Source organism: Chiloscyllium punctatum, chromosome 29, assembly GCF_047496795.1.
Source record: "Chiloscyllium punctatum isolate Juve2018m chromosome 29, sChiPun1.3, whole genome shotgun sequence".
NCBI classification, from domain to species: domain Eukaryota; kingdom Metazoa; phylum Chordata; class Chondrichthyes; order Orectolobiformes; family Hemiscylliidae; genus Chiloscyllium; species Chiloscyllium punctatum.
Window position 1 is genome coordinate 63,260,819 of NC_092767.1, and position 24,500 is coordinate 63,285,318.

Below are 24,500 nucleotides of genomic sequence, written 5' to 3' on the forward strand. Positions count from 1 at the left end.
TCCTGCCCGTGAGACTGGTTAGTCTCCTGCCCGTGAGACTGGCTAATCTCCTGACCGTGAGACTGGCTAATCTCCTGCCCATGAGACTGGTTAGTCTCCTGCCTGTGGGACTGGTTAGTGTCCTGACCGTGAGACTGGTTAGTGTCCTGACCGTGAGACTGGTTAGTGTCCTGACCATGAGACTGGTTAGTCTCCTGCCCGTGAGACTGGTTAGTCTCCTGACCGTGAGACTGGTTAGTCTCCTGACCGTGAGATTGGTTAGTCACACACACGTGCACTCTCTCGCTCCAACACACACGCATTCTCTCACACAGTCACACTCGCTCACACTTACACACATCCAAAATCACAGTCACTTTCTGTGACACACACGTGCACACATACACACAATCCCAATCTCTCTCACACTCCCTCACTTACTTAAATGCACACTGACATTCTGTCTCAATCACTCTCATACACAAACTTATTCAAACATACAAACTGTTCCTCACACAAAGGCTCGCACACTGACTCAAATACACAAACACATTCACTCACACTCTCTCTTCACTGTCTCTGTGTCTCTCACACACTTCCCCACACACACACTGTCACACACATACACACTCTCTATTGCACCCAGTCAGAAACATTCACTGTCTGTCTCTCTCCCTCACCCTCTCGCTCACTGACCTATGTGCCCTCTTGTTTCCACGGCTATGATATCCTTCCCACAAAGATGTGTCCAGGATTCCAGCCTGTAATGAATATCCCAGTTATGATCACTGCTCGCCATCCCTCAGATCTGTCTGTTCACTCTGCTATCCTCTAGCCCAATGTGTTTCTGTGTTCCTGCCCTCCTCTCACACTGTTCTCAGGAAGTAACAACCTCATCCTTTATGCTGCAGTGTGTTGCTATGAGGTGGAATGCCCTATTGGGAAGGGCAGCAAAAGCAGATAGGTAACTTTCAAAAGGGAAATTGATAAATACGGAAGGGCAGGGGTGTAGGAATGATTGGACAGCTCTGTCAAAGAGTTAGCACAGACATCGTGGGCTGAATGGTCACCATCTGGGCCATGTCATTCTGTAAGTCATGCTGGAAAAGGGGACATACTGTTGAAAAATGTTATCTTGTGCTCATCTGGACAGATGCAAGAATACCAAATTTTAAAAGGAACAATAATTTATACTGCATGAGGAGAGGGTGTTGGTTGATTAGCATGTTGACTCTGATTGGTCAAGGTGTTGTCATGGAGGACGCACCAAGGGAAAATTTTCCCCCACTTCTTTGTGTAATTCATAAAAGGCATAATTCCCACAACGCATTCCGGCTTCTGAGGACAAGTCCCTCCATGTAAGTACATGCAGCTTCCAGCGGGTATGAGGGAGTTACATACTGAGTCTGACTGACCAGCCTGATTAGCGCACTCAGAACTGTTCAGCAAGTGTTGTTCAATCATGGAATTGCATCTAATGTTCGACTTGCTGGAATTCTGTGCTAATATTCTGTCATTGTATGAGACGAGGCATGATGCAGACCCCTCGAGTTCCTAACTGGGGGCCAACAGGGAGCTCGCCATGTTTGTATCCTTGCGGTTTTGGTTTGTGTTCGGCTCTGCCGGGCCAGCCTTCATTGGAGGGACGATGCCTGATACTGGCTGTGGCCTTTTCCCCAGTGCTGGAGGTGCACCAGTTTGCACAGGAGGCGGTGGTGGCAGAATCGTGGCTGAGTGCCCAGGAGCGTCTGGTCAACAGTAACCAGCTGGGGAACAGTGTGGACGAGGTGGAACAGCTGATCAAGCGGCACGAGGCCTTCCGCAAGGCGGCAGCAGCCTGGGAGGAGAGGTTCAGCTCGTTGAGGAGGCTCACCACGGTAGGTCCAAACAAACAGGGAACCTTCCCAAACATGACTGAGTTTGCTTTTCAAACAGTAGCGGGACGAGAGCCAGCAGTGATGGGGCCTGGATTGGGTGGATACCCAGAGTGACACCTCCTTTTGTGGGCCAGAGTAAAACTAGGGGACACGGTTTCAGGAGAAAGTGAGGCCTGCAGATGCTGGAGATCAGAGTTGAGAGTGTGGCGCTGGAAAAGCACAGCAGGTCAGGCAGCATCCAAGGAGCAGGAGAATCGATATTTCGGGCAAGAGCCCTTCAACAGGAATGAGGCCTGATGAAGGGCCATATGACCAAAACGTCGATTCTCCTACCCCTCGGATGCTGCCTGACCCGCTGTGCTTTTCCAGCACCACACTCTTGATACAGTTTAGGAGAGATTTCTTGTCTCAGAAGGTCATTTGAGTGTGGAATTTGAGGCTGAGTTAGATGGGGAAGGCAGTCCAGGATAATGTTGGGGGGTGAGGGGGCTGCGTCGGTAGAAATGTGGAGTTGAGACCATCACCAGATGATCTTACCGAATGGTGGATCAGACACGAAGGGCCAAATGGCCTATTCTTGCGGGTTCTGGAGTAAACAGAGTAATGTGATGGTTCATTTAGTTTGCTCCATCATTAGGTTATGTCTTTGTGTCCTCTTTTATATTGTCTCTTGTATGGCTGTAATATTATTCCTGATGAATGCTGCCATCCTGCTTTTCTCTCTCCTTTACCTTCCCTGTGCCTCCTGAATACGTTTTATTGAAACGTGTGTCGGCACGGTTTACCTTAACACCATGTGGCAACTTACACAGGAATCACACAAATCTTATTTTAGTGGGGCATCACAAATAAGGCCAGCGTTTATCACCCATCCCTAATTGCCCCTGAACCGAGTGGCTTGCTTGGCCATTTCAGAATCGACCCCATTGCTGTGGGTCTGGAGTCACATAGAGGCCAGACCAGGTAGAGCCAACAGATTTCCTTCCCTAAGGAATATGAGCGAATCAGATTCTTGTTACAGTTGTCGGTTGTTATGGTCACCGAAACTGAGGCGAGGCTTGTGTTCTGCGTTTGTATTAATTCAATTTAAATTCCACCCGCTGCAGTCATGGGAATCAAACATTTGAATATTATGTTTTCTTGTGATAGGAATTGTGTACACGAGTAGAGAGATTATACTACAGCTACACAGGGCATTGGTGAGACCACATCTGGAGAACTCTGTACGGGTGCTGGCCTCCTTACCTAAGGAAGAAGTTCAGAGAAGTTTTACCAGACCTAGGACAGGTTGTCTTGTGAGGAAAGGTCAGACAGATTGGACTTGTATCCATGGGAGGTCAGAAGAGTAAGATGTGGGATGATTTAAACATGCAAGATGCAGAAGGGTCTTGACCTGGTGAATGTCACAAGGTTTCCTCTTGTGGGAAAATCTGAAACGAGCGGTCATAGTTTAAAAATCAAAGGTTGCTCTTGAAACACGAGAATTTTTTTTTGCTTTCCTTGTGCGATATGTGTGCTGCTGGCTGGGCCCAGCATTTACTCCCCGTCCCTAGTTGCCCCTTGAGAAGGTGGAAGTGGGCTGCCTTTTTGAACTGCTGCAGTCCACCTGTTGAAGGTGGACCCTCAATGATCTTAGGGAGGGAATTCCAGGAATTTGATCCAGTGACAGTGAAGGATATATTTCCAAGTCAGGATGGCGAGTGGCTTGGAGGGGAACTGACAGATGGGTTAGAGGAATTTCCTCACTCAGAGAATGTGAATAGTTCAGGTTCTGCTGCTTAGAGGTCAATGGAGGCTCATCCATTGACTTTATTTAAGACAGAGACTCCCTGCATGGCAGAAATCCTTGCAATTGCTTGTCCCAAGAATCTGATAGTGGACAGGATGGGATTCTTCCATCTTTTCGCTTACGGAGGGGATGACGTACAGTGGGGGTGTTTGTTTGTGTCGGCAGTTGCTGATCCATCTGAGCTTCTCTCCTCCTCAACTACAGTCCCTGGGGTTCAGTATCTGTACCTAGTGGGCGGCACGGTGGCACAGTGGTTAGCACTGCTGCCTCACAGCGCCAGAGACCCGGGTTCAGTTCCCGACTCAGGCGACTGACTGTGTGGAGTTTGCACGTTCTCCCCGTGTCTGTGTGGGTTTCCTCCGGGTGCTCCGGTTTCCTCCCACAGTCCAAAGATGTGCAGGTTAGGTGAATTGGTCATGCTAAATTGCCCATAGTGTTAGGTGAAGGGGTAAATGTAGGGGTATGGGTGGGTTGCGGGGCGGTGTGGACTTGTTGGGTGGGAGGGCCTGTTTCCACACTGTAAGTAATCTAATCTAATCTAATCTGCAAACCATGAATAGGAGTTAGCTATTCCCTGATTACCTAAGGAGTGGGAATCACCAGGTCAACTAACTCACCAAGTGAGGCCACTTAAGTGTTGCTGTAGGTTCGAATGTGTGTTTGTGTGATGGTGCAGCCTCAGAATAAACACCCACATGGATATCTTTTGGTACTTGCTGGGGGGGGGGGGGGGGGGGGGGGGGGGGGGGGGGGGGCGGCGGTAGTGTAGTTGTACTGTTACTAGACCAGTAATCCAGAAGGCTAGACGAATGCACTGGGGACATAGGTTCAATTCCTACCACTGCTGCAGCTGTTGGTAAAATTTAAATTTGATTAATACATTGGGAATTGGAAGTTAGTCATGGAGATGGTTACCATCAAACTCTCACAGATTGGTGTAAAAACCCGTCTGGTTTACCATCAGGGAGGGAGATCTGTCATCCCTGCTTCCTGTTTAGGCTCCAGACCCACAGCAATGTGGATTGGCTCTTAACAATTAGTGATAATAGTTATACTTTGTCAGTGACATCCACATCCTGTGAAAGAATAAAGGATTTTAAAAAAAACTTGTGCAGGTTCTGGCAGATAAACCTAGGGGTTCCTAAGGAGGCCTCTCTCAGATCAGTCATGGTGCAGGAGGGCCGAATGGCCTACTCTCACTCCCCTTGTTTTTGAAGTCTTGTGTTTGCAGCTGTCCATCTTCCAGTAGCTGCCCTGTACCCAAGCTAAAGCCAGTGCCCAACACACTGGGGGTGCCTCCTCTCTACAGGAATACTTGTCTACATTTATATATATACTGCTTCCTCTTTTCTTTAGCTGGAGCGAATGGAGAGCAGGGCGGCCATCCAGGGTCAGATGCCACAACAGCAGCCTGCCACTCCCGTGTTGAGTCGCAGAATGCTGCCAGAGCCGAGGGTCGCTCTGCCCGAACAGTTAGTGGCAGTGCCGGAGACGCGGCCGGTCAAACAGCAAGCGGTGTATGAGATCGTCGACGGGCCCCTGGAGACGCGAGCCGAGAGACCCGAGCTCCGAGCGGCCAAGCATGGCACCAGGCAGGAGCTGGCCTCTGCACCGTCCGACCCGAAGGCAGCCAGCTTGCCGAGGCCGGAGAAACCGGACGGGAGGCACGAGCAGGCGAAGGCGGAGCGAAGCGAGGGGGTGAAGCAGGAGCAGTGGAGGGAGCACCGCGAGTCTCTGAGCGAGCACCGGGACTTGGAGCAGGACGATGCAGGGGCTGCTGGGTAAGGAATCAAGGTCACGTGACCCCAACCCCCATGTTCCAGCCACATGGAGCTCAACACTTTTGAACTGAAAGGAAGGTTCCCTCGATACGATCCCAATTAAAGACTCCAGGACAGGGACGGCATGGATTTGACGACAGATGGAAAAACCCTCTCTATTCTCTAAACTCAAAATAAGGTTCCTTCAACACCATCCCCATCAAACACCCAGGACTGGGGCAACAACGAGTTAAAATATAGAGTAAGGGTTCCTCTACTCTTTTAAACTCAAAGTAAGCCGAATATAAAATCCCCTTGACACCTTCCCCATCAAACACTCCCGGGATAGGGACGGCAACAGGTTAAAATACAGAATAAATCTTTCACAATTCTTTGAGGCAGTCCAGAGATAAATAACAGTGAAGCAGCCCCCACGGGGGAACTATATCAAAATCAAACATAAACAAAAACGCCAAACAGGAAATGGAACTCATTACTCTGGGGGAAGCTGCCACTGTATTCCTCATCAATGTGTCAGGATATAAAGGGCAACGTATTGTTTATGCGGGAGATGATAATCAGTCACCTCCCTCTCTCGATGCAAACATTTCTACTCTTCTAAACAAAAAGTAAATATCCCTCAACACTACCTCCATCACACTGTCCCAAGGCTAAGTCCAGCACAGGGTTAACTACTGAGCAAGGTCCCCCCAGCCTCTCTTCCAAAATCTTTTTAAAACTCAAAATAATGCCCACCTGACACTGTCCCCATTAAACACTCCCAGGACAGAGGCAGCACGGGCTTAGATACAGAATAAAGCTACCTCTACACTATCCCCATTGACACTCCCAGGACAGGGACAGCACAGGGTTAGGTGCAGAGTAAAGCTCCCTCCACACTATCCCCATCAAACACCCCCAGGACAGGGACAGCACAGGGTTATGTACAGAGTAAAGCTCCCTCTACACTATCCCCATTGATACTCCCAGTACAGGGACAGCACAGGGTTAGGTACAGAGTAAAGCTCACTCTACACTATCCCCATTGACACTCCCAGAACAGGGACAGCACAAGGTTAGATACAGAGTAAAGTTCCTTCTACACTGTCCCCATCAATCAGTCCCAGGAGAGGGACAGCACAGGGTTAGGTGCAGAGTAAAGCTCTCTCTACACTGTCCCCATTGACGCTCCCAGGACAGGGACAACACAGAGTTAAATACAGAATAAAGCTACCTCTACACTATCCCCATCAAACACTCCCAGGACAGGGACAGCACAAGGTTAGGTACAGTGTAAAGCTCTCCCAACACAATCCCCATCAACATTCCCAGGACAGGGACAGTATTAGGTTAGATACAGAGTAAAGCTTCCTTTACATGACCACTCATCAAACACTCCCAGGACATGGACAGCACAGGGTTATGTACAGAGTAAAGCTCACTCTACACTGTTCCTATTGACGTTCCCAGGACAGGGACAGCACAGAGTTAGATTCAGAGTAAAGCTCTCTCTGCACTGTCTGTATGAAACACTCCCAGGACTGGTACAGTACAGGACCAGGAACAGCCCAAGCAATTCTCAACTGACTGTTTACAATGCCCCTGGTACACCTGAGAATTGACAGGGTAAATTGAGGAAGTTGATTTCTAAAATAAAATGCAAGGAATTCCCATGATGTGGAATCAGTTGTTACAGCACCGATGGAGTATATTGGATCTAACAAGTCCCTTTGGGTTACTGTACAGTCATCCGGCCTGTCCCACTCCATCCCCAAAGCCTTGAAACTTGATTTCCCTCAAGTGCCTGTCCATTTTATTTTTGAAATCATTCATAATCTCAGTCTCCACCTCCCCTGTAGGCAGAGAATTCCAGGTTATTCCCACTTGTTGTTGTAACATCTTCTGATGTCCCTGAATCGCTTGTAGAAAACTTTAAATCTGTGACTCCCCTGGTAAACCTTGTGCCATTGGCTAATGGGAGCAATGCCTCTTCCTTCTCCCCTATCTACCTTGTGTAAACCTCCCTGCTCCCTATCTACTTTGACTAGACCTGGTACACTCGGGTCCAACTGCATCAATCACCTCCTCCATCTCCTTCACTCCAAGGGAAACACCCCCAGCTCCTTCCATCAAAACCCTTCGCCCCTGGCACTGTTCTGGTACATCTCCTTTTTACTCTGACATCCATCCTAAGCTGTGGACACCAGACCTACATGCACTGCTCTAGTTGGGGTGAACTGTAGTGATCTATAAAAGTTCACTTCACTTGAATATATTCATTAGAAAGGGGGGTCCTGGAGACAGCCAATGCGCAGTTGCATCCCCATAGCAACACCCTGACCAATCAGAATCCACCTGCCTGGGTCGGAGAATTATGATTGGTAGTTGACCGTTCCTGCTGCCTATGATGGTCCAGCCAATCAGCACCCACTCCTCAGGCTCTGTAAAATGGTGCCCCTTTCTCCAAGTTTGATCCTTGTGTCCTTGTTTGGGTGAACACAAGACGAACAAAGTTGATGCTCTGTTTCCTTTTCGCAAAGCTTCAGCTCTGTACAATGTAGCAGTCACTGCATTAGTACTCGGTGCCTCCATTTAGCAAGCTCAAAATCATCTAAGCTTTGCTAATGACTCTTCTCAACCTGTCCATTCATCTTCTTAAACCCTTAGGTCACTCTATTCCAGAAGAAGCAACTGGATAACGGGTGGGTTTCTTGAGGAAGAGGTGAGGGTGGTTGCTTTAAGAAGTGACAAAGCAAGACAGTTCCTGAGAACAACTGTTTCTAATGTAAGCAGACCTGAGCGTCCACAACCTACATGGGGTGGCTCACTGGTTAGCACTGATGCCCCGCAGCACCAGGGACCCGGGTTCAATCCCAGCCTCGGGCGTCTGTCTGTGTGGAGTTTGCACATCCTCCCCGTGTCTGTGTGGGTTTCCTCCGGGTGCTCCGGTTTCCTCCCACAGTCCGAGGATGTGCAGGTCAGACGGATTGCCCATGCAAGATTACAGCTACAGGGTGGGGGCATGGGTCTGGGTGGGATGCTCTTCAGAGGGTCGGTGCAGACTTGATGGGCCAAATGGCCTCTTTCTGCATTATAGGGATTCACATAAACTGAGCGAGTGAAGCTTGGGGATTCCCAGTGAGAGCCAAGAACCTTGCAAAGGAAACAGTAGTAAAACTGGTTCAGAGCCATACTTGTCTAACCCATCTTCTGTCTTCAACATGAGATCTGGCATGACCTGTACGTTGATTTCCAGCTATTACTGGACTTCTTGCTCCTAGTTCCTTGACAGATTCTGAGGGTTTCGCCACTTGATCCATATTGTCTTATTTTTTGAAGGGACAGGAGGACCACTCTGGCTGACATTGTGGAGCAACTTCAGGAGAAGGAAGCCCAGGTGAGTGACAGCAGATTATTGCATGCGCAGGGATAACACGAATGGCGCGAGTTAGGATTTGAAGATTGAGGTGCACAAGGACTATCATTGGGCTGGTAACTCAGAGGCCCTGACTAATGCTCAGTCAGTAGAATTTACATTCAGTGAATACATCTGGAAAATAAAGCTGTTGTCACTAATGTTGACTATTGGCAATTGTTGCTAAAACCATCTGGTTCAGTAATAATCTTCAGGGAAGGAAATCTGCTGTCTTTACCCGGTTTGGCCTACATGTGACTCTAGACCCACAGCAAAGTGATTGACACCTATCTGTCCTCTGAAATGGCCGAGTAAGCTACTTAGTTGGACGTTGATTAGGGATGGGCAACAAATGCTGGCCTTCCCAATGACACCCACCTCTTAGAGCAGGCTATGGCCTAGTTGGGGGTATTATTGCTTGACTATTAATCCAGAGACCCAGGGTGTGTTCTGGAGACCTGGGTTCCAAACCTGCGTTGGCAGATGGTGGGATCTGAATTCAATTTTTAAAAAAATGTAATGGTCATCAAGTTTATTGGGGGAAACCTATCTGGTTCAGTAATGTCCTCCAGGGAGGGAAATCTGCCATCCTTAGCTGGTCTGGCCTACATGGGACTCCAGACCCACACAACGCAATTGACTCTTAATTGCCCTCTGGGCAATAAATGCAGCCAGTGAAGCCCATATCCCATAAATGAACATGAACCAGACTTGTAAAGAATTCTGTTTTTCTTCTTCTCTCTTCATTTCACTTTCTGCACCCTTAATTTACCTCAGATTCATCATTCTTCTAATCTGTTGTTAGTTTATCAATCTGTAAGTCCCATTGGTTAAGAGGAAGACAGGATTTATCTGGTGCCCACTGATTCCCTGGATAATGTGGTGCCCTGTCCTTGCTGCCCTGTGAATGGTTTGTATTTCCGGCATGTTATAGAACATCGATCAGTACAGCACAGTGCAGGCCCTTCGGCCCTCGATGTTGTGCTGGCCTTTTATCCTACTCTAAGATCAGACTAACTTATATACCCGTCATTGAACTATCCTCCATTTGCTCATCTAAGAGTTGCTTAAATGTCCCTTTGTATCTGACTCTATTACCACCACTGGCATTCCTGATTCCTGATGAAGGGCCTTTGCCTGAAGCATGGATTCTCTTGCTCCTCGGATTCCTGCTGTGCTTTCCCAGCACCCCACTCTTAACTACCACCACTGGCAGTGCATTCCCACGCACCCACCACTCTCTTGTGTGAGGAACCTACCTCTGACATCTCCCCTAAACCTTCCTCCCATCACCTTAAGATGATGGGCTGGCAATGTTCTGAGAGTGGGAGTGGGGTTTGGAAGGGACAGGTTAAATGGCAGACGCGTAACGGCGAGCTCCGGGATGCTCTCGCTCGGTGAAAGTGCTTTTGGTGAGCCGTGACCGATGGACACTGAGATGCTGTCTTTCCGCACAGGGACGGGACTCATCACTGTCTGTCGGCCTGCCGAATGGAATTGAGAAGCTGCCAGAGAGAACCCCTCGGCCGGACAGACCGAGGGCGAGGGACAGACCCAAGCCCAGGAGGAGACCTCGGCAGAAGGACCCGAACCAGCCGATTGGAGAACCGCGACGGTCCCGCTCCGCACCGTCTCCCCAGAACAGCGCTGCAGCCCCACCGCCGGTCACACACACAGCGGAGCAGGAAGGGATCCTCGCTCGCAAACATGAACTGGAGGCTCCCAATAAAAAATCATCCAGCAGGTATTACCTCGTACCAGAGAGGACCGTACGAATGGGCCATTTGGCCCAACCAGTCCATGCTAGTGTTTATACTTCATTTGTGCCTCCTCCCATTTTTCCTTGTCTGAATCTGTTAATCTAACCCTCTATTCCCTTCTCGCTAATGTGCGTGAGCCTCTGCTTCAGTGCATCGCTACGATTTGTCTCAGTCAGTCCGTAGTGAGTTCCAAGTTCTCAGCCTCCTCTGGGTGAAGACATTTCTCCTGACTTCCTAATTGGAATTTTTGGGGACTATCTCATTTCAACACTCCTTCCCAAAAGAGGACATGTCCTCTCTGTATCCACTCGATCGCAACCTTTAGTTGTTTTAAACGCCTTGATTAGTTCACTGCTCAGTCTGCTTCCTTCAAAAGACTGGCCAATCCTTTCCTGACAGGTACATCCATATATTTCTGGGCTTGTCCTTGTAAAAGTTCTTTGTATCCTCTCCAGTGCCTCTGTCTTTATGTAAGCTGATAGTGAGAACTGCACACAGTAGTCCGTGTTATCTCAACTGGTTTCTCTACTATTCAGCACTGGTGCTCTAGAACTGAAGCTAAGATTAGTGGCTTGTATTCCATATGTCACTGAGAACATCTGGCACAACTGTCAGTGATTGATGTCTTTGTCCAAGAACTCTTGGCTCGTCCGTCCCTCCTGGACCTCGACCTTCCGAATGAAAAGGGATCTCACTATTCTGACTGAGTGTACGGCTTCGCCTTTATCCATTGCGTGCGTCCTTTGCGAATTATTATTTGCCTGTTCTGCAAGTTTATTCAGGTCCTCCTGTAACTTGTTGCGGCCCTCCTCTGTATCGTCTGTTCCCCTCAGTTTGGTGTCACCTGCAAATTGTGTTTCTGACTCTGAAGTCCGAGTCATTGATGTAAATAGGAATGAGCCCTGGTCACAACACTGACCCTAATGGAGCACCATATCAATCCAAGGTGTTTATATATCACACACTGGATATATACACTACCACTACACTTTATATAGAACACACTTGTGGATGGATTTTTTAGAAATCATCTATAGAATACGCATTCAATTCCAGATTTATTGCAGAAACAGGCCCAGCAAGTCCACACCGACCCTCCGAAGAGCAACCCACCCAGTCCCATTCCCCTACATTTACCCCTTCACCGAACACTACGGGCAATTTAGCATGGCCAATTCACCTAACCTGCACATTTTTGGACTGTGGGAGGAAACCCACGTGGACACGGGGAGAATGTGCAAACCCCACACAGTCAGTTACCTGTGGTGGGAATTGAACCCAGGGTCTCTGGCGCTGTGAGGCTGCAGTGCTAACCACTGTGCCACCGTGCCGATTGAATTGAAATTCTGCCAGCTGCTGTGTTTAGATTTCAACAGATGGCGCTGGGCTGCTGTGGACTTGGATGTTGGGATCTCTAGCCCAATGCCAACGTCTCCCCTAATGGGGGAACAGGAGGAGCCAGGTCAGAAGTTACTCATCACAACCATTAGGTTAGCCAACTGAGCTAACCTCTTCCGCTACTAGCAGGGACTTCTATATTCCCAGATCCCTTTGTTCCTTTAGATTTTTTAACTAGTATGCAACCTCCTTATTTTTCTTGCCAAATGTAATACTCATACTTCCTAATATTGACAGTAATTTACCAGTTATATACATATTCTGTAATTGTAATTCAGTTTAATTATGGATGTATAAAACATAACATGCCTCTTTGCTGTTCTGCAGCTGATAGTAGTGTAGCGGTAATATCATGAGTGATCCAGAGGCACAGGCTAACACTTTGGAGACATGGGGTTCAACTCCCATCCTGGTGAAGTGAAATGTAATTAATAAGTGCTGGGGAATTGGAAGCTACTCTGTGATGGTGATCATGGAGCAATCAATTGTTTGGATCCCATTTGGTTCTCTAAAGTTCCTTAGGGAAGGATATCTGCTCTCCTTACTCGGCCTGGGCCTACCTGTGACTCCACACCCACAGCATTGGGGTTGACTCTGAAATGCTGGAGTAAGCTGCTCAAATCAGGCACAATCCAGGATGGGCAACAAATGCTGGCCTTGCCAGCAATGTCATGGAAGAATTAAATTCAAATCTGTTATATATGTTCATATGCTTTGTACTTGCAGGGATGTACATTATCAGATACACAGGTTGGTGCGTAGTGTGCTCACCAGTGTATATGTTACTGTGCAGTGTATGTATTAGTGAGAAAGCAAAATACTGTGGATGCTAGAAATCTGAAACAAACCCAGAAAGCTGGAGAAACTCAGCATAGTATATGTTAGTGTGCTGTATGTTAGCAGGTCAATATGGTAGTGTTTGCAAATCAAGATGAGTTTGTAAGTTAACATGGGTATGTATATTATCAGCTATGTGTGTCAATGTGTCGTGTTTGAATGGGGGTATACATTAGTGTTACGAGGTTTGACATGATGTATAGCATTTTGACAGGGATGCATTTTTTCAGTTACAGAGTCATAGAGATGTACAGTAAAAGGTCTTAAGAACATAAGACCATAAGACATAGGAGTGGGAGTAAGGCCATTTGGCCCATCGAGTCCACTCCGCCATTTAATCATGGCTGATGAGCATTTTAACGCCACTTACCTGCACTCTCCCAGTAGCCCTTAATTCCTTGCGAGATTAAGAATTTATTGAAAACATTTAACGTCCCGGCCTCCACTGTACTCCGTGGCAATGAATTCCATAGGCCCACCACTCTCTGGCTGAAGAAATGTTAACTCATTTTCATTCTAAATTGACCCCCTCTAATTCTAAGGCTGTGCCCACGGGCCCTAGTCTCCCTGCCTCGCGGAAACAGCTTCCCAGTGTCTGCCCTTTCTGAGCCATGCATTATCCTGCAAGTTTCTATTAGATCTCCCCTCAACCTTCTAAACTCTAATGAATACAATCCCAGGATCCTCAGCCATTCATGGTATGTTAGGCCTACCATTCCAGGGATCATCCGTGTGAATCTCTGCTGGACACGCTCCAGTGCCGGTATGTCCTTCCTGTGGTGTGGGGCCCAAAATTGGACACAGTATTCTAAATGGGGCTTGACCAGAGCTTTATAAAGTCTCAGTAGCACATCGCTGCTTTTACATTCCAACTGTCTTGAGATAAATGACAACATTGCATTCACTTTCTTAACCACGGACTCAACCTGCAAGTCAACCTTTAGAGAATCCTGGACTAGCACTCCCATATCCCTTTGTACTTTGGCTTTATGAATTTTCTCCCCGTTTAGAAAGTAGTCCATGCTTGTATTCTTTTTTCCAAAGTGCAAGATGTCGCATTTGCTCACATTGAATTTCATCAGCCATTTCCTGGACCACTCCTAAACCGTCTAAATCTTTCTGCAGCTTCCCCACCTTCTCAGTCCAACCTGCCTGTCCACCTAACTTTGTATCATCGGCAAACTTCACTAGAATGCCCCCTGTCCCCTCATCCAGATCATTAATATATAACGTGAACAGCTGCGGCCCCAACACTGAACTCTGCGGAACACCACTTGTCACTGGCTGCCATTCCAAAAAAGAACCTTTTATCCTAACTCTCTGTCTTCTGTCAGACAGTCAATCCTCAATCCATGCCAGTAGCTCCAACACCATGGGCCTACACCTTACTCAGCAGCCTTCCATGAGCCATCTTATCAAAGGCCTTGTAGAAGCCTAGATAGATAACATCCGCCAGGTTTCCGTGGTCTAACCTACTTGTTACCTCTTCAAAGAATTCTAACAAGTTTGTCAGGTACGACCTCCCCTTAATAAATCCATGCTGACTTGTTCTAATCTGACCCTGCACTTTCAAGAATTTAGAAATCACATTCCTTGACAATTCATTCTAGAACTTTACCTACAACCAAGGTTAGGCTAACCGGCCTATAATTTTCTATCTCTTGTCTTGATCCTTTCTTGAACAAGGGGGTCACAACAGTGATTTTCCAATCATCTGGGACTTGCCCTAACTCCAGAGACTTTTGAAAGATCACAACCAATGACTCCGCTATTTCCTCAGCCACCTCCCTCAGAACTCGAGATGTATAGCCCATCGGTGCCAGGAGATTTATCAGTTTTTAGACCTTTTAGCTTTTTGGCACTTTCTCTTTTGTAATGGCGACCATGCTCAACTCTGGCCCTGTCATAAGCAGGTATGTAAGATTATGTACTATGTTAGTGGCTAAATCGTATAATGCAGAGTGTTAACGGGTGTGTAGGTTAGTACATACGTTAGTGGGTGTGTAGGTTAGTGCATACGTTAGTGGGTGTGTAGGTTAGTGCATACGTTAGTGGGTGTGTATGTCAGTGCATACGTTAGTGGGTGTGTATGTCGGTGCATACGTTAGTGGGTGTGTAGGTTAGTGCATACGTTAGTGGGTGTGTATGTCAGTGGCTGTACAATTTAGTGCAGAAGATTAGCAGGTGCATAGGTTAGAGCAGTGCGTTAGTGGGTGTGTAGGTTAGAGCAGTGCGTTAGTGGGTGTGCAGGTTAGAGCAGTGCGTTAGTGGGTGTGTAGGTTAGTGCAGTGTGTTGGTGGGTGTGTAGGTTAGAGCGGTACGTTAGTGGGTGTGTAGGTTAGTGCAGTGCGTTAGTGGGTGTGCAGGTTAGAGCAGTGCGTTAGTGGGTGTGTAGGTTAGTGCAGTGCGTTAGTGGGTGTGTAGGTTAGTGCAGTGCGTTAGTGGGTGTGCAGGTTAGAGCAGTGCGTTAGTGGGTGTGTAGGTTAGAGAGCAGTACGTTAGTGGGTGTGAAGGTTAGAGCAGTGCATTAGTGGGTGTGTAGGTTAGAGCAGTGCATTAGTGGGTGTGTAGGTTAGTGCAGTGCGTTAGTGGGTGTGCAGGTTAGAGCAGTGCGTTAGTGGGTGTGTAGGTTAGAGCAGTACGTTAGTGGGTGTGAAGGTTAGAGCAGTGCGTTAGTGGGTGTGTAGGTTAGAGCAGTGCGTTAGTGGGTGTGTAGGTTAGAGCAGTACGTTAGTGGGTGTGAAGGTTAGAGCAGTGCATTAGTGGGTGTGCAGGTTAGAGCAGTGCGTTAGTGGGTGTGTAGGTTAGAGCAGTGCGTTAGTAGGTGTGTAGGTTAGTGCAGTGCGTTGGTGGGTGTGTAGGTTAGTGCAGTGCATTAGCTGGTGTGTAGGTTAGAGCAGTGCATTACTGGGTGTGTAGGTGAGAGCAGTGCGTTAGTGTGTGTGTAGGTTAGAGCAGTGCGTTGGCTGGTGTGTAGGTTAGAGCAGTGCGTTAGCGCGTGGGTAGGTTAGTGCTGTGCGTTAGCGGGTGTGTAGGTTAGAGCAGTGCATTGGTGGGTGTGTAGGTTAGAGCAGTGCATTAGCGGGTATGTAGGTTAGATCAGTGCCTTACTGGGTGTGTAGGTTAGAGCAGTGCGTTACTGGGTGTGTAGATTAGAGCAGTGCGTTAGTGCATGTGTAGGTTAGAGCGGTACGTTAGTGACTGGGTGAGTTAAAGCTGTGTGTGAGTGGGTGTGTAGGTTAGGTCAGTGCATTACTGGGTATGTAGGTTAGAGCAGTGCGCTAGTGCGTGTGTAGGTTAGAGCAGTGAGTTAGCAGGTATGTAGGTTAGAGCAGTGCGATACTGAGTGTGTAGGTTAGAGCTGTGCGTTACTGGGTGTGTCGGTTAGAGCAGTGAGTGAGCGGGTGGGTAGGTTAGAGCAGTATGTTAGTGGGTGTGTAGGTTAGAGCAGTGCGTTGGTGGATGTGTAGGTTAGAGCAGTGCATTACTGGCTATGTAGGTTAGAGCAGTGCGCTAGTGCGTGTATAGGTTAGAGCAGTGCGTTAGCGGGTATGTAGGTTAGAGCAGTGCGATACTGAGTTTGTAGGTTAGAGCAGTGCGATACTGAGTTTGTAGGTTAGAGCAGTGCATTACTGGGTGTATAGGTTTGAGCAGTGCGTTAGTGCATGTGTTGGTTAGAGCAGTATGTTAGCGGGTGTATAGGTTAGAGCAGTATGTTAGCGGGTGTATAGGTTAGAGCAGTGCGTTAGTGGGTGTGTAGGTTAGAACAGGGCATTGGTTGGTGTGTAGGTTAGACCAGTGCCTTCGTGGGTGTGTAGGTTAGAGCAGTGAGTTAACCGGTGTGTAGGTTAGAGTAGTGCGTAAGGGGGCGTGTAGATTAGTGCAGTGCGTTGGCGGATGTGTTGGTTCGAGCAGTGAGTTTGTGGGTGTGCAGGTTAGAGCATTGCGTTAGTGGGTGTGTAGGTTAGAGCAGTACGTTAGCTGGTGTGTAGATTAGATCAGAGCATTTTTGGTTTTGTAGGTTAAAGCAGTGCATTACTGGGAGTGCTGGTCAGAGCAGTGCGTTCGTGCATGTGTAGGTTAGAGCAGTACGTTAGCGCGTGTGTAGGTTAGAGCAGTGCGTTACTGGGTGTGTAAGTTAGAGCAGGGCGTGAGTGGGTGTGTAGGTGAGAGCAGTGCGTTAGTGGGTGTGTAGGTTAGACCAGAGCGTTAGTGGGTGTGTTGGGTCGTGCTGTACGTTAGCGTATGTGTAGGTTAGAGCAGTGCGTTAGTGGGTGTGTAGGTTAGTGCAGTGTGTTGGTGAGTGTTTAATTTAGAGCAGTGCGTTAGCAGGTGTGTAGATTAGAGCAGTGTGTTGGTGTGTGTGTAGGTTAGAACAGTACATTAGCGGGTGTGTAGGTTCGAGCAGTGCGTTGGTAGGTGTGTAGTTTAGAGCAGTGTGTTAATGGGTGTGTAGGTTAGAGCAGTGTGTTAATGGGTGTGTAGGTTAGAGCAGTACATTAGTGGGTGTGTAGGTTAGAGCAGTATGTTAGTGGGTGTGTGGTTTAGAGCAGTGCGTTAGCCGGTGTGTAGGAGAGAGCAGTGAGTTAGCCGGTGTGTAGGTTAGAGCAGTACGTTAGCTGGTGTGTAGATTAGAGCAGTGCATTTGTGGTTTTGTAGGTTAAAGCAGTGCATTAGTGCTTTTGTAGGTTAAAGCAGTGGGAGTGCCGGTTAGAGCAGTGCGTTAGTGCGTGTGTAGGTTAGAGCAGTACGTTAGCGCGTGTGTAGGTTAGAGCAGGGCACGAGTGGGTGTGTAGGTTAGAGCAGTGCATTAGTGGGTGTGTTGGCTAAAGCAGTGCGTTACTGGGTGTTTGGGTTAGAGCACTGTGTTAGTGGGTGTGTAGGTTAGAGCAGTGCAATACTGGGTGTGTAGATTAGAGCTGTGTGTTAATGGATGTGTCGGTTAGAGCAGTGAGTGAGCGGGTGGGTAGGTTAGAGCAGTACATTAGTGGGTGTGTAGGTTAGAGCCGTGCGTTCGTGGATGTGTAGGTTAGAGCACTGTGTTAGTGGGTGTGTAGGTTAGAGCAGTGCATTAGTGGGTGTGTAAGTTAGAGCCGTGCGTTCGTGGATGTGTAGGTTAGAGCAGTGTATTAGTGGGTGTGTAGGTTAGAGCCGTGCATTCGTGGATGTGTAGGTTAGAGCACTGTGTTAGTGGGTGTGTAGGTTAGCGCAGTGCGTTAGTGCATGTGTAGGTTAGAGCGGTACGTTAGCGACTGGATGAGTTAAAGCTGTGCGTTAGTGGGTGTGTTGGTTAAAGCAGTTCGATACTGGGTGTGTAGATTAGAGCTGTGTGTTAATGGGTGTGTAGGTTAGAGCAGAGCATTAGTGGGTGTGTAGGTTAGAGCAGTGCGTTAGCCGGTGTGTAGGTTAGAGGAGTGCGTTAGTGGGTGTGTAGGTTAGAGCAGTGCGTTAGCCGGTGTGTAGGTGAGAGCAGTGAGTTAGCCAGTGTGTAGGTTAGAGTAGTGTGTTCGCGGGTGTGTAGGTTAGAGCAGTGCGTGCTGGGTGTGTAGGTTAGACCAATGCGATAGTGGGTGTGTAGGTTAGAGCAGTGCATTAGCGGGTGTGTTGGTGAGCGCAGTGCGTGAGCGGGTGGGTAGGTTAGAGCAGTGCATTACTGGGTGTGTAGGTTAGAGAAGTGCGTTAGAGGCTGTGTAGGTTAGAGTAGTGCATTAGTGGGTGTGTCGGTTAGAGAAGTGCGTTAGAGGCTGTGTAGGTTAGAGCGGTGCGTTAGTGGGTGTGTAGGTTAGAACAGTGCGTTAGTGGGTGTGTAGGTTAGAACAGTGCGTTAGTGGGTGTGTAGGTTAGAGCAGTGCGCTAGTGCTTGTATAGGTTAGAGCAGTGCGTTAGCGGGTATGTAGGTTAGAGCAGTGCATTAGTGGGTGTGTAGGTTAGAGGAGTGCGTTAGTGGGTGTGTAGGTTAGTGCAGTGCGTTAGCTGGTGTGTAGGTTAGAGCAGTGCATCACTGGGAGTGTAGGTTAGAGCAGTGCATTACTGGGTGTGTAGGTGAGAGCAGTGCGTTAGCGCGTGGGTAAGTTAGTGCAGTACGTTAGTGGGTGTGTAGGTTAGAGCAGTGCGTTGGTGGGTGTGTAGGTTAGATCAGTGCGTTAATGGGTGTGTAGGTTAGAGCAGTGCGTTAGTTGGAGTGTAGGTTAGAGCGGTACGTTAGCGACTAGGTGAGTTAAAGCTGTGTGTTAGTGGGTGTGTCGGTTAGAGCAGTGCATTACTGGGTTTGTAGGTTAGAGCAGTGCGTTAGTGGGTGTGTAGGTTAGAGCAGTGCGTTAATGGGTGTGTAGGTTAGAGCAGTGCGTTAGTGGGTGTGTAGGTTAGAGCGGTACGTTAGTGACTGGGTGAGTTAAAGCTGTGTGTTAGTGGGTGTGTCGGTTAGAGCAGTGCGATACTAGGTGTGTAGCTTAGAGCTGTGCGTTAATGGATGTGTCGGTTAGAGCAGTGAGTGAGCAGGTTTGTAGGTTGGAGCAGTGCGTTAGTGTGTGTGTAGGTTAGAGCAGTGCGTTTGCGGGTGTTTAGGTTAGAGCAGTGCGTTAGCCAGTGTGTAGGTTAGAGCAGTGTGTTAGTGGGCGTGTAGGTTAGAGCAGTACTTTATCGGGTGTGTAGGTTAGAGCAGTGCGTTTGTGGGTGTGTAGGTTAGAGCAGTGCGTGAGCTTGTGTGTAGGTTATAGCAGTGCGTTAGTGGCTGTGTAGGTTAGAGCAGTGTGTTACTGGGTGTGTAGGTTAGATCAGTGCGTTACTGGGTGTGTAGGTTAGATCAGTGCATTACTGGGTGTGTAGGTTAGAGCAGTACGTTAGTGCATGTGTAGGTTACAGCAGTATGATAATGGGTGTGTAGGTTAGAGCAGTATATTATCCGGTGTATAGGTTAGAGCAGTGCGTTAGTGGGTGTATAGGTTAAAGCAGTGCTTTAGTGGGTTTGTAGGTTAGAGCAGTACATTCGTGGGTGGGTAGGTTATAGCTGTGCCTGTCCTGGTGTGTAGGTTAGTGCAATGCATTAGCGGGTGTGTAGGTTAGTGCTGCGCATTACTGGGTGTGTAGGTTAGAGCGGTGTGTTAGTGGGTGTGTAGGTTAGAGCAGTACATTAATGCGTGTGTAGGTTAGAGTAGTGCGTTACTGGGTGTGTAGGTTAGAACAGTGCTTTGGTGGGTGTGTAGGTTAGAGCAGTGCGTTAGTGAGTGTGTTGGTTCGTGCAGTATGTTAGCGACTGGATAGGTTACAGCAGTGTATTAGTGGGTGTGTCGGTTAGAGCAGTGCGTTCGCGGGTGTATAGGTTAGAGCAGTGCTTTTGTGGGTGTGTAGGTTAGATCAGTGCATTACTGGGTGTGTAGGTTAGAGCAGTGCGTTAGTGCATGTGTAGGTTACAGCAGTATGTTAAATGGTGTGTAGGTTAGAGCAGTATATTATCGGGTGTATAGGTTAGAGCAGTGCGTTAGTGGGTGTATAGGTTAAAGCAGTGCTTTAGTGGGTTTGTAGGTTAGAGCAGTACATTCGTGGGTGGGTAGGTTATAGCTGTGCCTGTCCTGGTGTGTAGGTTAGTGCAATGCATTAGCGGGTGTGTAGGTTACAGCAGTGCGTTGGTGGGTGTGTAGGTTAGAGCAGTGCATTAGTGGGTGTGTAGATTAGAGCAGTGCGTTAGCCAGTGTGTAGGTTAGAGCAGTGCATTACTGGGTGTGTCGGTTAGAGCTGCGCGTGAGTGGGTGTGTAGGTTAGAGCAGTGCATTAGTCTGTGTGTAGGTTAGAGCAGTGCGTTTGCAGGTGTTTAGGTTAGAGCAGTGCGTTAGCCAGTGTGTAGGTTCGAGCAGTATGTTAGTGGGGGTGTAGGTTAGAGCAGTACTTCATCGCGTGTGTAGGTTAGAGCTGTGCGTTCGCGGGTGTGTAGGTTAGAGCAGTGCGTTAGTGGGTGTGTAGGTTAGAGCAGTACTTTATCGCATGTGTAGGTTAGAGCTGTGCGTTCGCGGGTGTGTAGGTTAGAGCAGTCTGTTAGTGGGTGTGTAGGTTAGAGCAGTACTTTATCGCATGTGTAGGTTAGAGCTGTGCGTTCGCGGGTGTGTAGGTTAGAGCAGTGCGTTAGTGGGTGTGTAGGTTAGAGCAGTACTTTATCGGGTGTGTAGGTTAGAGCATTGCGTTCGCGGGTGGGTAGGTTAGAGTAGTGGGTGAGCGTGTGTGTAGGTTATACCAGTGCATTAGTGGGAGTGTAGGTTAGAGCAGTGTGTTGCTGGGTGTGTAGGTTATAGCAGTGTGTTACTGGGTGTGTAGGTTAGAGCAGTGGGTTAGTGGGTGTGTAGGTTAGAGCAGTATATTAACGGGTGTGTAGGTTAGAGCAGTTTGTTATTGGTAGTGTAGGTTAGGGCACTGCATTAGCGGGTGTGTAGGTTAGAGCAGTACGTTAATGGGTGTGTAGGTTAGAGCAGTGCATTAGTGAGTTTGTAGGTTATAGCAGTGCATTGGTGGGTGTGTAGGTTAGTGAAGTGCATTAGTTGGTGTTTCGGTTAGAGCATTGCGTTAGTGTGTGTGTAGGTTAGAGCAGTATGTTAGCGGGTGTGTAGGTTAGAGCAGTGCGTTCACGGGTATGTAGGTTAGAGCCTTGCGTTAGCCCGTGTGTAGGTTAGAGCAGTGCATTAGTGGGTGAGTAGATTAGTGCAGTGTGTTAGTGGATGTGTCGGTTAGAGCTGCACGTGAGCGGGTGTGTAGGTTAGAGCAGTGCGTTTGCGGGTGTGTAGGTTAGAGCAGTGCGTTTGCAGGTGTGTAGGTTAGAGCAGTGCGTTAGTGGGTGTGTAGGTTAGAGCAGTACGTTAATGGGTGTGTAGGTTAGAGCAGTGCATTAGTGAGTTTGTAGGTTATAGCAGTGCATTGGTGGGTGTGTAGGTTAGTGAAGTGCATTAGTTGGTGTTTCGGTTAGAGCAGTGCGTTAGTGTGTGTGTAGGTTAGAGCAGTATGTTAGCGGGTGTGTAGGTTAGAGCAGTGCGTTCGCGGGTATGTAGGTTAGAGCCTTGCGTTAGCCCGTGTGTAGGTTAGAGCAGTGCATTAGTGGGTGAGTAGATTAGTGCAGTGTGTTAGTGGATGTGTCGGTTAGAGCTGCACGTGAGCGGGTGTGTAGGTTAGAGCAGTGCGTTTGCGGGTGTGTAGGTTAGAGCAGTGCGTTTGCAGGTGTGTAGGTTAGAGCAGTGCGTTAGTGGGTGTGTAGGTTAGAGCAGTGTGTTACTGGGTGTGTAGGTTAGAGCAGTACGTTAGTGGGTGTGTAGGTTAGAGCAGGGCGCGAGTGGGTGTGTAGGTTAGAGCAGTGCGTTTGCGGGTGTGTAGGTTAGAGCACTGTGTTACTGGGTGTGTAGGTTAGAGCAGTGCATTAGTGGGTGTGTAGGTGAGACCAGTGCGTTAGTGTGTGTGTAGGTTAGAGCAGTGTGTTAGTGAGTGTGTTGGTTCGTGCAGTACGTTAGCGACTGGATAGATTACAGCAGTGTGTTAGTGGGTGTGTCGGTTAGAGCAGTGCATTACTGGGTGTGTAGGTGAGACCAGTGCGTTAGTGGGTGTGTAGGTTAGAGTAGTGCGTTAGGGGGTGTGTAGGTTCGAGCAGTGTGTTAGTGGGTGTGTAGATTACAGCAGTGCGTTGGTGGGTGTGTAGGTTAGAGCAGTGTGTTAGTGCGTATGTAGGTTAGAGCGGTGCGTTGGTGGGTGTGTAGTTTAGAGCAGTGCGTTAGTGGGTGTGTAGGTTAGAGTAGTGCGTTAGGGGGTGTGTAGGTTTGAGCAGTGTGTTAGTGGGTGTGTAGATTACAGCAGTGCGTTGGTGGGTGTGTAGGTTAGAGCAGTGTGTTAGTGCGTATGTAGGTTGGAGCAGTGTGTTAGCGGGTGTGTAGTTTAGAGCAGCGCGTTAGTGGGTGTATAGGTTAGATCAGTGCATTACTGGGTGCGTAAGTTAAAACAGTGTGTTAGTGGGTGTGTAGGTTAGAGCAGTACGTTAACGGGTGGGTAGGTTATAGCCGTGCCTGACCTGGTGTGTAGGTTAGTGCAATGCATTAGCGGGTGTATAGGTTAGAGCATTGCATTAGTGGGTGTGTAGTTTAGTGCAGTGCGTTAGTGGGTGTGTCGGTTAGAGCCGTGCGTGAGCAGGTGTGTAGGTTAGAGCAGTGCGTTAGCCAGTGTGTAGGTTAGAGCAGTGTGTTAGTGGGTGTATCAGAGCCATGTGTGAGCGGGTGTGTAGGTTAGAGCAGTGCATTAGTGGATGTGTAGGTTAGAGCAGTATATTAATGGGTGTGTAGGTTAGAGCAGTATATTATCGGGTGTACAGGTTAGAGCAGTACGTTAACGGGTGTATTGGTTAGAGCAGTGCGTTACTGGGTGTATAGGTTAGAGCTGTGCGTTACTGGGTGTGTCGGTTAAAGCAGTACATTCGTGGGTGGGTAGGTTAGAGCTGTGCCTGACCTGGTGTGTAGGTTAGTGCAATGCATTAGCGGGTGTGTAGGTTAGAGCAGTTCGTTGGTGGGTGTGTAGGTTAGAGCCTTGCGTTAGCCTGTATGTAGGTTAGAGCAGTGCATTAGTGGGTGTATAGATTAGTACGGTGCATTAGTGGGTGTGTCGGTTAGAGCTGCGCGTGAGCGGGTGTGTAGGTTAGAGCAGTGCATTAGTGTGTGTGTAGTTTAGAGCAGTGCGTTAGCCCGTGTGTAGGTTAGAGCAGTGCATTAGTGGGTGTGTAGATTAGTGCAGTGTGTTAGTGGGTATGTTGGTTCGTGCAGCGCATTAGTGGGTGTTTGGTTTGTGCAGTGCGTTAGTGGGGGTGTTGGTTAGTGCAGTGCGTTCATGGGGGTTTTGGTTAGTGCAGTGCGTTAGTGGGTGTAGTCCCTTAGTCAGGGTGTAGTTTAGTGCAGTGCATTAGTGGATGTGTAGGTTAGAGTAGTGCGTTAGTGGGTTTTTGGTTAGTGCAGTGCGTTAGTGAGTGTGAAGGTTAGAGCAGTGCGTGAGTGGAGGTGTTGGTTAGTGCAGCGCGTTAGTGGGTGTTTGGTTAGTGCAGTGCGTTAGTGAGGATGTTGGTTCGTGCAGTACGTTAGCGACTGTAGGTTAGAGCAGCGCGTTAGTGGTTGTTGGTTAGTGCAGTGCGTTAATGGGTGTTTTGTTAGTGCAGTACGTTAGCGGGTGTGTACTTTATTGCAATGTGTTAATCGGTGTGTAGTTCAGTGCAGAATGTTAGGGGGTGTGCAGTTTAATGCAGTATGTTAATCAGTATGAGTGTTTGGGTTTGTCCATGTTTGGGTTGACATGTGTTTCCTATATTTGAAATATAATTTTTAAGCCAGTCTTCCAACACTGTGAATGTTTGCTGTCCAGGCTAACTTTTCTTGGACCTGCCAGAGTGACAGTGTCTTAGGGACATTCTTTCCAAGCAATTTAAAGACCTGCTCCTCTGTTTCCTTCAGGTCCTGGGTTAATGTTTACTGCGTGGTTAGCAAAGGAGACTTGGGCTTTTATAAAGATGCCAAGGGATATAAATCAGGGGTAACCTACAACGGAGAGCCTCTCATCACCCTGAGCGAGTCGACCTGTGAAATCGCCAGCAATTACAAGAAGAAGAAGTTTGTCTTTAAAGTCCGGTGAGTGTGATGGAGAAATGGAGCTGAGTTTGCTAAGATTCAGTTTAAAATGGTCTTT

The 24,500-nt window shown here is 48.3% G+C and overlaps 1 protein-coding gene across 5 annotated transcripts in view; it reads left to right on the top strand.

Annotated features, from left to right (window-relative positions):
- Positions 1 to 24,500, top strand: part of LOC140454472 (spectrin beta chain, non-erythrocytic 1-like) — a 274,811-nt gene that overhangs the window by 240,059 nt on the left and 10,252 nt on the right. For all 5 annotated transcript variants that reach the window (XM_072549239.1, XM_072549238.1, XM_072549237.1 and 2 more), the window contains 5 exons: positions 1,660 to 1,856; positions 5,002 to 5,426; positions 8,745 to 8,802; positions 10,278 to 10,564; positions 24,269 to 24,442. In XM_072549239.1, the coding sequence (XP_072405340.1) occupies positions 1,660 to 1,856; positions 5,002 to 5,426; positions 8,745 to 8,802; positions 10,278 to 10,564; positions 24,269 to 24,442 (1,141 nt within the window). The remainder of the gene's footprint in view (positions 1 to 1,659; positions 1,857 to 5,001; positions 5,427 to 8,744; positions 8,803 to 10,277; positions 10,565 to 24,268; positions 24,443 to 24,500) is intronic.